Source organism: Silene latifolia, chromosome Y, assembly GCF_048544455.1.
Source record: "Silene latifolia isolate original U9 population chromosome Y, ASM4854445v1, whole genome shotgun sequence".
Lineage (NCBI taxonomy): Eukaryota > Viridiplantae > Streptophyta > Magnoliopsida > Caryophyllales > Caryophyllaceae > Silene > Silene latifolia.
In genome coordinates, this window is record NC_133538.1 from 160912986 (window position 1) to 160928138 (window position 15153).

Here is a 15153-nt window from a genome sequence, read left to right on the forward strand (position 1 = left end):
AATTGGGTTAGAATTGGGATTGAGCATCCTTACATTTGTTGCTAGCTTGACATTAGCTCCACAATCCATAATTTATTTGTTCTCCTTCTTACTCATTACATATTGCCTTCTTCCTACCCATTTGGCTTCTTTATCATACTTGCATTTGATTGTTTCGGCTTACTAGTTTTGATTGATTACCATATTAGATTGCGGGCACATTATTATAAGTCGAGGATAGTTGAGTGTTTATTCACAAAAATATTCTTTCACATATAAAAAGGGTTTGAGTGCACCGTGAGAGAACATAAGTCGAAATATCATGCAAGAGCTTAAAGGTTCATTTCAAGTTTTCCGTGCTACGCCGTCATGTAAATCTCATCCATGTTTTGCTTTATTCCTTGCACATGTTGTTTCGGGTTTTTAAATCATTATTCTTAGCTTGTTTGGGATATTGCAATTGATGGGATATGGTTTCTTGCTTAGGGACAAGCAAGAGTTTAGCTTGGGGGAGTTTGATAAGTGCATAATTTACATTATTTTACCCCTTATATTAGCTCATTTTTACATGTCACTTAGCACTTATCATAGTGTTTTGAGCTAATATTTGTTATTCTAGTTGCAATTGCTTGTTTCCACATATTTTGTAGGAGTTTAAGCTTTTAGGAGCTAAAATCCAACAAATATGCAAGCTAGAGTGCAAAGGCTAAGCAAGACCAAGTACTGGACTAAGTGTATGAAGTTGCATGGGTTTTTGCATGAAGATTTAATGGATTGAAGTAAGAATTACAAATGAAAGTCAAATGCAAAGTCAAGCCCAAAATGAAAGTCCAAATTGAGGTAAAAGCATTGGATGTTAAGGAGCTTTGGATGCTAAGAATAAGAAGCATTATCGGGTGATTAAGGGAGCATTAAAGCATGAACATAGTGATTCCTCGAGCAATTAATCGAGGAATTAAGAAGAAATGTCCGGACAACCACGCCCCCGATCGGGGCTGGCAACCCCGATAGGGGTTGACCCCCTGTAGGACTTTTACGTTGTGCCCCTATTTTCTTATAAATAGGGGCCTTAATCCGTCATTAGGGTTATCTTTTCTCACGTCTTTCATACTCTATAATAGCCTTAAGCAATATTTCTCACATTAGTTTTCATATTTGTTTTCAATATTGTTAAACATTTAGTTATCAAACATTCGGTTATTTATATATTCAAGCATTTGGTTCTACTTTGTTCTTCCTTACAAATTCATTTCCATTACGGTATTCCTATTTCTAGTTTACTATTTTACATTTCTATTTAGTTATCGCATAGTTTATCATTAGCACTTTAATTATATCACATTAGTATTATTCTTATTTTATGTTTCACCATTTTATTTACATCATTTCTACAATTATTTTTTTTGGTAGAATGTGAATATATATATTAATATGAAAAACGTGCCACCATTACATACAAAATTTGAGTAACATACTATATATGGAACCTACATATATTTCCTATCAAAAAGTATCAGAATGCCTTAAAATATCCAGGTAGACTGATATTTGGACGGCCATGTCCTGCTTTGGAACCGTGCTTGCACTGAAGTTTTCACCTCCTTCATCACCTGAATAGGGGAATGAACAATCATATCAACTCTGCAGAGATTTCTGACCCGCCAAATATTGTATAAGACAGCCACTACTGCAGCAAAAAACAGATGCTTCTTAAGCAAAGATCTGCATCTCCACTTAACACACCATTGAAGGATATCCTGGGTAGGAAGTGAGACACTCAACCATTGCCTTAATATATCCCAACATCTAATGCTGAAAGCACACTGGTAGAACAAATGATGGTGATCCTCTGTATGCATAGCACAAAGATCACATACCCCATCAATAGGTGGACCAAAAGCCCTCAACCTATCTTTAGTCAGTAGTCTCTCCTTAGCAAACAGCCAAGCAATGAAGGAATGCTTGGGTACATTAAGCCTATTCCATACCACAGGAGCCCATTGAGCTTTAGTCTGAGAACCCTGCAACCATCTGTAACCAGCAGCCACAGTATACTTACCATCACACCACTGATTCAGATTATAGCCAGGTTTAAAAATGTCCTTAACAGCACAAATTTTCCTCAAAGTCCAACTAGATTGCAAAGAAGGAACATAATCCTGCCAATTCCTACCTTTCATATACACATAATCCACCCACTTAATCCACAAATGATCACTTTTACAAGATAGCCACCAAGTATATTTACCAATTAAGGCTTGATTCCATAATCTGCAATTCACTATGCCAAGACCTCCAAATTTTTTCTCAGTACAAAGTGCATCCCATGCCACAGAAGGAACTTTCCCATACTGATCACTACTACTCCAGAGGTAATTCCTATAGATAGCAGTGACCCTATCAAGAACTGTAACAGGGATCACAAAAATTCGAGCCCAATAAACATGAAGTTGAGATAAGACAGCCTGAATCAGCACCAGTCTCCCAGAATAGCTGAGCTTCTTTGCCCCCCAGCCCCTGAGTTTACTAACCACTTTCTCAACAAGTCTAGTACAATCACCAATTACCATACGTTTATAAGAAATAGGGATTACTAGGTACTTAAAAGGGAAGTTCCCCTCCTTGAACCCAGAGATACTAAGTATATAATCAATCTCTCCTTGTTGAATGCCATTGAAATAAATTTCAGATTTGTCACAATTCATTTCAAGCCTAGAAACAGAGGAAAAGGTTGCAAAGGCTTTCAACAACACTTTAATAGAGACCCTGTCTCTCCTATAGAACATAAGAAGGTCATCTGCAAAGCACAAATGACTAAGCTTCAAGGTTCTGCAGAGGGAATGATAATTGAATTCCAATTGCTCAGTAACCACCCTTAGGATCCTACTCAAATACTTCATACATATGTTAAAAATCAAGGGTGACATTGGATCACCTTATCCAATCCCACGTTTCCCTTGAAAATACCCAAAGGTAGACCCATTAAGTGAGACAGTAAACCAAGGGGAGGACACACACTTCATAATCCACTGTACCATCTTAGCAGGAAACTTTAGGGCCAATAGCATCTGCTCAATCAACTGCCATTCTATGGAATCATACGCTTTTTTGAGGTCTATCTTCATAATGCACCTAGGAGAGCAAGATTTCCTATTGTATAGCCGCACTAGATCTTGACAAATTAAGATATTATCAACTATCTCTCTACCTTTGATAAAGGCACTCTGATTAGCACTAATAATCTCAGGAAGGACATTAGCCATTCTGTTACAAATAACTTTGGAAATGATCTTGTAGAGGACGTTACAACAGGCAATAGGCCTGAAGTCAGCCACACTCAGAGGTCTATCTTTTTTTGGGATCAAAGTCAAGGTGGTAGAATTCACTTGTTTCAGAAGCTCACCAGTAATAAAGAACTCCTTGACAGCCTTAATGACATCTTTACCAACAATTGAATATGCATCTTTGTAAAACTGGGAAGTATATCCATCAGGGCCTGGGGATTTGTTGGGAGGGATAGAACACAATGCTTCATAAATTTCAGCATCAGTCACATCCCTGATTAACTCAGCAGCCTGTGTCTTAGAAACAGTCACCCCATGTCTCACAGTTGGAACATGAACATTACCAACCCACTTACTGGTCCCTAGGAGGTGCTTGTAATAATCCTCAAAAGAATCCTCAATACCAGCATTAGTATTTTGCAACACTCCATGTCTATCTATAATACAAAAGACTCTATTCTGCAACCTCCTAGCTTTCAGAGTACTATGAAAATAGCTAGTATTCTCATCCCCCTCACTACACCATTGGGTCTTAGCTTTTTGGCTAAGGAAACTCACCCTAGCCTTGTCCAACTCACGATAGGCTTCTGCAGCCACCTTCTCATTTTGTTGTAACAGCACACTGGAGGGATCCAATTGTAACTGAGACTGAACATCATGTAGGTGGATCAAGGCCACATTGGCAGTAGTCTCAATATTGGCATAACTGGCAGCATTCAGAGCCTTCAGAGGCTGCTTTAACAACTTCAATTTTTTAACAACTTGGAACATAGTATGGCCATCAATCTGATAATCCCATACCTGTTTAACCACATCTCCAAAAGTAGGCTCACTCCCCCACATATTGAAGTACTTAAAACTCCCTCTCTTCCTTATAACCTCAGGCCAAAGAGTGATAGTGCATGGACAATGGTCAAATAAGCCCTCAGGATGGAACATAGTATGAGTATTTGGGAACTGACTGAGCCATTCATCATTCACCAGAACTCTATCAATTCTACTGTAGACCTTATCCCCAACCTCATGCTTGTTATTCTAGGTGAAAAAAGCCCCATGGGCAGGAATATCCATCAAGCCACAGGCTGCAATACAATTTTGAAACCCCCTCAACTCAGCATTAGTGACCTCAAACCCAATTCTCTCATTCATAGCAAGAACATTGTTAAAATCCCCCATGACTACCCAGGGACCATCAACAATGGCAAGCATATTAGACATAGACTCCCAAAGGGGAATCCTCTCAGCAATTCTGTTAAACCCATAGACCATAGAGAGCCACCAGTGCACCCCAGGAGGAAGGAAGGTCACTCTAGTATGAATAACTTGTGCTTCATTACTGATAACCTCAACCTTATAGTTCATAGCATCCCAAACAATCCAAATCCTACCACCTTCATGACTGCAAATATTAGTTACTAGAGACCAATTAGCACCCAGTCCATTATGGACCTTATTTATAGAGTTTATTCTTACCCTAGTTTCTAAGATACCAAATAAACCAACATTATTGAGATGCAGAAACCTTCTAACATCAGTCTGCTTATTACTATTATTAAACCCTCTAACATTCCAAAACCCAATGCTACCCATTCTCTAACAGAGGTAAACCATCAACCACTTCACTTTCACAGACCTCTCTCACATGAATAGAACGTTCTAAAACTTCCAGAAAAGTCCTCCTACCACTATTCACACTTATCCCACCCTGCCGAGTCAATTGAGTAATGATTCTTGAAGGAGAGAAGGAAGGATGAAAGGAGAAAGGCATTGCAGTAACAAAGGCACCAACCCCTTCAGCAGGACCCTCCCCACTCCTAGTCATCTTCACTCTAGACTGTTCAGGAACAGCACCAGACCCTGCAGCAGCTGGTACTATTGCTTGCACAGCATCAGCTGGTTGTGGAATGGGAACAGTAGTCTTCTTTGGTACCCAGGTCTTCCTACCACGCACAGGCCCCTTAGGCTGTTTGTCTTTTCTTCTGCAATCGTGAGAGAAATGACTCAAAGCTTTACACTCAGTGCAGATGGTAGGTTTCCACTCATAGTGGACAATCTGCCTATGCTTAACATCCATAAATTCGATAACATCAGGCAAATCATCCCCCACTTTAACCTCAACTATGATACGAGCATAGCCAAGGAACGTCTTCAGCTGTGTGTTACTATCACACCTGATAGGGTTCCTAACCAGACTAGCAATTTCCTTAAGAGCATTTCCCCAGAATTTCAGAGGGAGCCCATAAAATCTAATCCAAATTGGAACCATATCAACAGCCTCCCATATAAGTTTCGACTCTGGTAACCATTCCTTGACAACAACATGCTTATTATCAAAGAAAACCGGTCCAGCTTGCAATACTCTCAGTTTCATGGCTTCAGTTTTAAACTGCACCAGGAAGATACCATTAGAATGAAAAGCAATCTTCTCTATTTCAGTGTAACCCCAGATACGTTTAACAAAACCATCTAAAACCTTAAAAGGAGGATTCGCTCCAAGGACATAACAATAGACAGCTGTTGACCAATACTCTAATTCGTCTTTAACATCAGAGTCTGTTAGCTGAAGCCCACTTACCCTAGATGATGAAGGCGACTTCGAGATTTGCCCACTACTGCGTCCAGGAGCCTCCACCTAATCCTCATCAGATTCTTCTTCTAGTATCGATTCCATCACCTCACTCAGATTGTAAGGACGAAGAACCGATACTGGCCCTCAGTACCTGCATCCGAAACCCCCAAATCAGGAGGATTCAAAGGCAAAACACGAAATCGGGATCCAGAATTATGATTATGATTACTATTCGATGAATTATTATTATTATTATTATTATTATTATTATTATTATTATTATTATTAAGTGAATTTTTTGTGTTTTTTGTATTAGTTGATGTTATTATCCTTACTAATCTACTAGATTTAGGGTAATTTTTCTTTTGTTTAGCCATTGCTAATCGCAGAAATTTTAACCTAAATCGCCTCTCTCTATAGCCATTTATTCGAGTCCACCTGCAAAAGGATTAGATACAGTTTTTAGGTACCCAAGCTCCATTTCTACAATTATGTCTAGCATTTTAATCAACAAAGTTTATAGTTTACATTACATCATGAGTAGCTAATTTTTTTTAGTCTAGGGGCTAGGGAAGCCATGCAAAATCAAATATGTAAAATGATAAATTAGATTGATATAGTATTGTCCAATTGTTTCTATCACATGTTTGAATCGTCACGTTTAATCTATGTTTAAAGGCCTTATTCATTGATTAAGTTTGTTAATTCGTTTTAAAAGTCGAGAGTCACGAAATTGAATTAGACTAAGCATGTGTAGTAGGACGACCTAGTCGTAAACGAGAGTTTCTCTAGGACCCGGTCTATGGTTGACACTAATATTGTAAGGTGGGTGTCTCTAAGCCTAAGCAATTGACAATGTTATTAATATCGAGTTTAACATGAATATATATTTACCTTTGCATGTGTGACCCGCCTCTCCTAGACTCCCTTTTATCATATAATTTATATCTTAATATTTGTTATTCATCAAACCAAACAACAAACAAAACCAAAATGAAATCGACCTTGATAGAAATCTTTCCATAGCATTTCACAACGCAATTCCCGTCTCCTTGTGTTCGACCCCTATTACTACATTAAGTTGTGTCCAGGGTAATTATCTTTGCATAGGTACACGATAGCGTATCAGTTCTAAACTATAGAGATTAAAAGAGAAAGAGAGCAAGAGAAATTAACAGATAGAGAGAAATAGCTAGGACAGTCGGTTCATCTCTAGCCCCGGAACATAAGACTAGTCTTCATGTCCCGTTGAGTCCAACCAAATTTTGCGTGCAATAACGTTTTATTACCCCACTTACCCAATGATAAATGAAAGCACCCCGGGAAAACCGAACCTACCTCAAATGTCACGGGGATTCATGGGTCCTACTATTTGGTAAGGCTTAATCTCAATTTTTAATAACGTGAGAGGTCGAGTCAATTTATTATCTATCAAATTTAAGTGAACTAAATTTTCGAACTAACGATAATCATAATTGACACGGTTGAATACTCGATATGATATGCATGTGATGTTTATGGCGACTTGGCAATGCATGCAACATATAAAGGAAAAATGCAAAGCAATAAATAAACTTCCTAGTAAGGCCTTCCTAAAATAGAAAATCAAATAATCTATTATAAATTCGGAAATCAACTCCATTGGTCCCTTGAACTTCAAGTGGCACAATTCCCAAGGTAACACCGTCTTGATCGGAACGCCTTTCCGCATGGTACCATCTTGAAGGAACTCCGGAATTACAAAATAATAATAAAAATACATGACTATTCCTATTATACATTTGTAATACAAAAAACTAGTAAAAAGATCACATTAAAATTACAACGGAATCGGTATTCCCTTACATTGCGGGTAATACCGATTAAAACTAAGGCCATACTAAGATAAAATTACATAATTCAAAATTACCTAAATAAAATTATGACATTAATCAATAAAAAGCAGAATTATTATATGTGTCTAACATGCCAAGTTAATGTGCCAAATCGCCCTACCAAAACCTTATATCGTATATAATCCGGTTTTATGGAAATGCGTGATAATAACTTATTAAAATCACCAATCAATACTTAAGTCAAATTTAAGCCCAAGTTAATTATCCTAATCTTATTAGGACTCAAATATTATTCTTCACTAAATATTTGACAATAATTCACCTTGGTTTTGTATTATTGCTTAATTAAACCTCTTTTAATCATAAAATTATGAAATAATTCCCAATAAATCATAAAAATTTGGAAAATTTCGAAATCACATTTTTGTAAATATTGGAATATTATCAAGATTCCAAAACTCAATAAAATTTGCCTACAAAATATTTATAATTTATTTCATTAATAAATCGTATATAACATAACTTTTACCATTTAATCCAAATTAAACATAAAAATTATGGAAAAATCAAAATCAAAATTTTGAACATTTTTAAATAATTTTCAGAACCTGGAAATGGCAAAATTTTAACCAAAAATTTCGAATTAGTTTTTATGACAAATAAAGTTACCCTTTTATCGATTTTATCACATAAAAATCAATAAGCATATCAAATCAATCAAATTAATCATGAAACTTTAGATATGATGTTCATATCAAATATACAACATTAGGGAAAAATTTCATGCCATAAAATTCATTTTAACTATTTTTGCTAAAAATAGTCACTATTTATATCATTTTAACCATTAAAATTATAAATCATGCATAATAAATCACATTTATCAAAAATTTTACATACAATCTGTAAAATATGCATGTGACATCGTATTAAAATTTCATGGCCCGTTTCAAAGTTTAACTAGTTTTAGTCAGTTAACCTCCATTTATACCATTTTTATCACATAAAAATCATAAATCATTAAATATTAATCACATTAATACGAAATTTTACATACAATACATAAAATATTCATGTGAGGTCATACTAAAAAATCATGGCCAGTAGTGAAGTTTAACTATTTTTAGTAAATAAAAGTTCATTTTACTCATAAAAATGTAATTATTTCACTAAAAATCATTAAAATAAGCAATAATCATCCATAAATCATCAATATGACCTAAAAATATTTTAGAACCAGAATATATTACATGCAAAGAAAATTGTGACTTTATCTAATAAATCACAAATTATTAGTTTTAATTAAGTTACTTATAACTCGAAAAAACCAAACCGATTATGCATGCAACACCAAAGCCTTAATGCATGCCAATTGTTAGGTTCATAAACCCCTATTAGACTCATCTAATACATTTTCTAAATTACCCATAATTGATGTCATGTGGATCTAGTTGCATGCAAGATGTTATTAATAAAAAATAAGGAGAAAACGATTTTCTTACATACATTTTTGACGGATTTAGGGCACTAGATTTGGACTCCTTCCAAATCTAGATCTTGAGCTAATGCCATTTTTGGATGATCCTCCAAGAACCTTCAAGCAATCAAGTGTAGAATTCCTCCTTTAGTGAACACCCAAGACTAGCACAAAGATTACTACAAATATTTAACTAGATAGTTATAGTAATATACCCTTAATAATGTTATTACTACACTAGTAATTTTTAGATTAATATCACATATTAATATGTGAGGTCTTTAGAGAGAAGTAGTGAGAAATTAGGAAGACATGAGAATAGAAAAATGAACCACAAAATGCTCTATATGGAGCTTCCAAAACCGGCACCCCCTAGGTAAGTGGGTGGGTTTTCTTTTTCATTTTTTATTCTATGCTTTTTAGGTAGTCTAGACTAGCTAGGGTGTAGTATTTGAGTATTTGTAATAATGATGTTTAAAGCATCTTACAAATGTTAAAAGACAAAACCCAATGGACTCCCCAACACACCACATAACCGGTTATGGGGTTCTTAAGGGTCCATTTCGATTTTCGACATTTGTCCCGCAAATGCTTATTAATTACATGTTTAATTATCGCGCATAATGAAATATTTAATTTGTCGTATAACAATTATGTGACAAATTAACGGACGATGTGAGTATGCTCAACTTGTTGAGTATATTTTATCGTCATCACATCAATTAATGGGTACTACGATGCCCATATTAATAAATTTACAACTTGTTGTAAATTTAATTAACTACCTACCTTTATCTCAAAATATTTATAAATCTCATTTATAATTACGAGTTCTAAGCTCATAACAATTAATTAACTCACATAACTCAATTTGTATAAGGGATTAATTGACTTGTATCAAATACAAATAATTACTTTTCCATTTGTGCATCATCCTATAGGTGTGACCGAAGGGATCAACTGATCACCACCATCAAACGACGGTAATGTCAAACTCTAGTTAGCCAATCATTACCGATTAATGTTGAACAGTTGACAATATATTGAATCATCCCTTTTGTATTCTTGTTATGAGATTTAATATGTGATCGCATTATTGTTGAGAAAACATACTCCAACAGTCCCTCAACTATCGGTCTTGGTAGTCTTCCCATTCACACACCCAAGCATCTCCTTTAACCACCAAGCCCACGCCTGGTCATCCCCGCATCTCCTGCACAACATCCCAGAAATAATCACCCTCCACATGCTCGGTTCTTCTCACTCATGTCCAAGATCGGCCTCTGATGTGCCGTATTTAGTACGGGTTTAATAGTATTGAGTTGTGTGAATATTCACGGTGGAGGTGGATTTTAGATGATTAATTGCATAGTTTCTCATTCATTAACATTCGTTTTATTTGGGAGCAATTATGGTGAGTTAATATAATTTGGACTTGGGTACCAAGTTTATGGGCTGAAGAAAGCACAAGAAACAAGCACTTGACATGGCACATGGTTTGTCTCCTTTGGGCCCAACAAGAAGAAGGAATTGAAGCAAAAGAAAGACGAACAAAAAGCAAAGCAAGCACATTTTTTACAGGATTCCATACGGGTCGCAGGTCCAGGCGCGGGTCGCTCGTGCCACAGTTCCAGACGTGTTTTATTTCCTTTGTTTCCAACTTTCAGCTACGAATTATTATTATTATTATTTTAGGAATAATTATTATTAGGTTAAGTACTGGGTTAGACTCTATCATTCACTGTTACGTATTATTTTGGAGACAAGAACCCTAAGTACTTTGCTAGCAAGAAAGACATGTGCAACTAATCCTTTCATCTCGGATTAAGATTTGAAGCATCTGATTTATTCAAATTGTGAGACTATTATTCATCTTCCTCCTTTTATCTTAAGTATTGTTAATTCTTTGTTCTAATTTTATGATTGTTGAATGTTTAGATTAAAGTAGCTAATTAATCTTCACAATTATCAAGCTATTGTTATTCTAGTGAATGAATCCATAATTGTTCAACCTCGCTAGATAAAGTATCAATCTTTACCCTTTGTATTGGATGTGTTTCATCATATCTAGGTTAAAGAGAGAATTAACTTGTGATTCGAACTAATAATCGCGTGTTTTATTGGTCGGCACTTCTATCGTTCCTTATTCTTTCATGTTGTTGTTGAATTAAACTTAATCGCGTGTATTAGGTTGTTTGATAATTAGGTTATTTGATTATCGTGTTTCGAGTCAAATAATATTACAAAGGAATTGAGAAATTGTTCCGACGATAGTCTGCTCAAGAGTCAATTGGAAGTTGTTAGTCTATGATCAATTTGATAATCAGTTTGTGGAAATTCTTACCCCGAGACCGTTTAAACCATCTGATTTCATATTTATTATTCTTCATTCAATTGCTTATTTAATCTCTAGTTTAGTTACTCAATCATTTGAATCCCCCCATATTGGTTACTTACTTTCTATACTAAAATTCACATAAATTACATCGCCTTCTCTGTGGATCGATCCTTATTACCATATACTATCATTTAGTTAGAGGTTTTAAGTGTTATAAATACTATCTTTGGGAGCATACGACTTCGGCTCACCAAATTTTGGCGCCATTGTTAGGGAAGGCAATAATTAATTTTTGTGTTTCTTTAGTGTAGACTTTATCTTATTGTTTTAGTTTATGCCTAATACTCGTTCTTCTGACCAACCACTTGAGCCTTACGCCTCAGAGATTGAGCACACACTTTTCAGGTCAAGGCAAATTGGAGAAGGTTCGTCAGTTATTTTCGAGCACCCAGATTCCGAGAAGGATATACACTCTGATTCAGATATTTCGGAAATTCCTATTACTACTGAGAATATGGCTAGGGAGACCCGAACATTAAGGGATCTCACAGCTCCAAATCTTAACGTTCAACCATTGTGCATCACCTTTCCAGCATTGGATGATGGAGTTACTTTTGAACTGAAATCTGGTTTGATACATCAATTACCAAGTTTCAGTGGGATGAGCATTGAGGATTCGAATAAGCATCTTTCATATTGTGTGCACTGGTATGAAGCCACCTGCTATTACTGACGAGCAGTTGAAATTGAGAGCATTTCCTTTCTCCTTGAAGGACAATGCGAGAGACTGGTTAAACTATCTACCACCGGAAAGTATCACTACTTGGGTAGGTATGAAGAAGGCATTCTTGGAGAAATATTTTCCTCCTTCTCGATCATCTCAGCTGAAAAGAGACATCAGTAATGTTGAACAGCAAGACGGGGAAACTATGTATGAGTACCGTGAGAAATTTAAGAAACTCTATCCTAGCTGCCCTTACCATGTTTACTCTGAACAGGATCTCATTATGTATTTTTGTGGTGGACTGAACCAAGATGACCATCGTATGATTCACTCTGCTTGTGGAGGAAATATAGCCAACAAAAATCCAGATGAGGCTTGGGAGATTATTTTAGAGCTAGCTGAGACCTCTAGATAGTTTGAGAGGAGACCATCACGAAGAGGAGTGAGTGATATGGGTGTTAGTCCTGGCTTGGATTAAAAGGTTGATAACATTGTTTCCACTCTCTATGATATGTTATCTGGGAGACAGATGGCTACTGTTTGGGGCATATGCGCTACTGAGGGTTACCCTAACGATTTGTGCCCTTACTTGCAAGAAAGTGGTCAGGAATAGGTGAATGGTGTTTGGGAGAGTACTACAAATAACAGGAATGGGATCCATATTCCAAGACCTATAATGAAGGATGAAAGGCTCACCCTAACTTTCGTTGGGGAAACTCTCAAGCCGGACCATCATCTGGCCCTCCTAGAGGTCAATTTTTCTAGCGACCACAAGGACAACAATTTACTCAACAAGTGCAACAACAAGCAGCTGAGCAAGCACCACTAAGCTCATCAATGTCCATGGAGGATATGATTCGGGCTCTTACTCTCAGTGTTACTCAAGATATAGCAGATAATAAGCAAAATTTTAAGAATCTTGAAAACCAGGTGAATCAACTGGCTACTGCTGTCAATCGGTTGGAAGCTAAACAGTCGGGTGCTCTACCATCTCAAACGGTAGAGAATCCGAGGAAGAATGTGAGTGCAGTGTCCTTGAGAAATGGAAGGCAATTGGTAGAAGTAGAGAAGCCTAAAGCTAAGTCTAAAGAAGTTGCAAACCAAGAGGAAGAGAATATTGTGATAGAAAAGGGGAGTTCACAAGTGATTGAGGAAGATATTGTGGTGCCTAGTTCGATTGCTAAGGATCTACCGGTCCAGATTTATGAGCCCACACCACCTTTTCCCGAAGCATTAAAGGATACTCGCAAGAAGGAGCATGACAACGATGTTTACGAAACCTTTCGTAAATGTGAGGTAAATATTCCTCTTCTAGAGTTGCTTAAAAGTGTCCCTTGATAAACAAAGTTTTTAAAAGAACTTTGTACTATAAAGAGGAATAATAGGCTTAAGGGAGTCAAAAAGGTGAAGGTAAGTGAACATGTCTCGGCAATGTTTCAACAAAAGTTGCCCACTAAATGTGGAGACTCGGGAATGTTCACAATACCTTGCACTATTGGAGACACCAAAATTCATAATGCTATGTTAGATTTGGGTGCCTCTATTAATGTAATTCCCCATTCCATCTGTCAATCATTAGAACTTGGAACTATGAGTAAAACAAATGTTGTCATTCAATTGGCGGATCGGTCCAATGTTTATCCAAAGGGAATAGTTGAGGATGTGTTAGTTATGGTAGATAAGTTGATTTTTCCTGCTGACTTTTATGTGCTAGATATGGAGCATGATAGACAAGCTGCCCCTATACTGTTAGGGGGACCATTTACGAAAACTGCAAAAACTAAGATTGATGATTTTAGCGGTTCTCTTACTATGGAGTTTGATGGTCAAGTGGTGGAGTATAATATTTTTGATGCTATGAAATTCCCTACTGATGACCATTCTTTATGTCTTATTGATGCGTTTGAGCGATTAGTGCAGGATACCTTTGATTTTGATAATCCAGATGAGTACCAGGTTGTGATTGAGAAGGGTATAGTAGAAGATGATTTTGATGATTTATTGCCGACTAACCTGTAGGAAAGATCTACTGAGTTGACGGGGATGTCATTCATGCACACAGAGCCACCTCCTTTAAAACAAACCGTGCCCAGTGAAACATTATTACCATCTATTTTGCAGGCAACTGTCGTGGAGTTGAAACCACTTCCAGATCACTTGAAGTATGTGTTTCTTGGCGAGGGAGATACATTGCCTACAATTATCTCTAGTAAGCTCACCATGAAACAAGAAGAGAGGTTGGTTGAGGTGTTTAAGGAGCACAAACAAGCTATAGGTTGGACTATTGCTGATATCAAATGCATAAGTCCATCAACTTGTATGCATCGGATTCTATTGGAGGATGAGGCAAAACCGGTAAGGCAACCGCAGCGGCGGTTGAATCCTCCTATGATGGATGCTGTGAAAAAGGAGGTATTGAAACTTCTCCAAGTAGGTATGATTTATGCTATTTCTGAAAGCAAGTGGGTTAACCCCACTCAGGTTGTCCCTATGAAAAGTGGAGTCACTGTTGTAGAGAATAAAGATGGGGATTTAGTACCTACTAGAGTCCAGAATGGGTGGAGGGTGTGTATATATTACCGTAGGCTGAACACGGTAACTAGGAAAGACCATTTTCCCCTCCCCTTCATTGATCAGATGTTAGAGAGACTCGCTGGAAAAGCATACTACTACTTTTTGGATGGATATTCAGGTTATTTTCAGATAGCTATTGCTCCTGGGGATTAGGAGAAGACTACTTTTACATGCCCTTTTGGCACATTCGCGTATTGGCGCATGCCATTTGGGTTTTGTAATGCACCCGCAACATTTCAGCGCAGTATGATTAGTATTTTCTCCGAGTATGTGGAAAATTTCATTGAGGTAATTATGGATGATTTTACTGTGCATGGTGATTCTTTTGATGCATGTTTAAATCATTTATCACTTGTTTTGAAGCGTTGTATTG

At 36.8% G+C, this 15153-nt stretch overlaps 2 protein-coding genes across 2 annotated transcripts; one reads left to right on the plus strand and one right to left on the minus strand.

Annotated features, from left to right (window-relative positions):
- Positions 1–1502: 1502 nt before the first annotated feature.
- LOC141629291 (uncharacterized) lies at positions 1503–2879 on the minus strand. Its single transcript, XM_074442314.1, has one exon. It carries the CDS (start codon positions 2877–2879, stop codon positions 1503–1505), a length of 1377 nt encoding a protein of 458 aa, XP_074298415.1.
- A 10758-nt stretch (positions 2880–13637) lies between these two features.
- LOC141629292 (uncharacterized) lies at positions 13638–14225 on the plus strand. The gene has a single exon (XM_074442315.1). The coding sequence runs from the start codon at positions 13638–13640 to the stop codon at positions 14223–14225; it is 588 nt and encodes a 195-aa protein (XP_074298416.1).
- Positions 14226–15153: the final 928 nt, after the last annotated feature.

Coding starts and splice junctions, on each gene's coding strand:
- LOC141629291 (XM_074442314.1), bottom strand. CDS start 2,879: ATGAAGTATTTGAGTAGGATCCTAAGGGTGGTTACTGAGCAATTGGAA.
- LOC141629292 (XM_074442315.1), top strand. CDS start 13,638: ATGTTTCAACAAAAGTTGCCCACTAAATGTGGAGACTCGGGAATGTTC.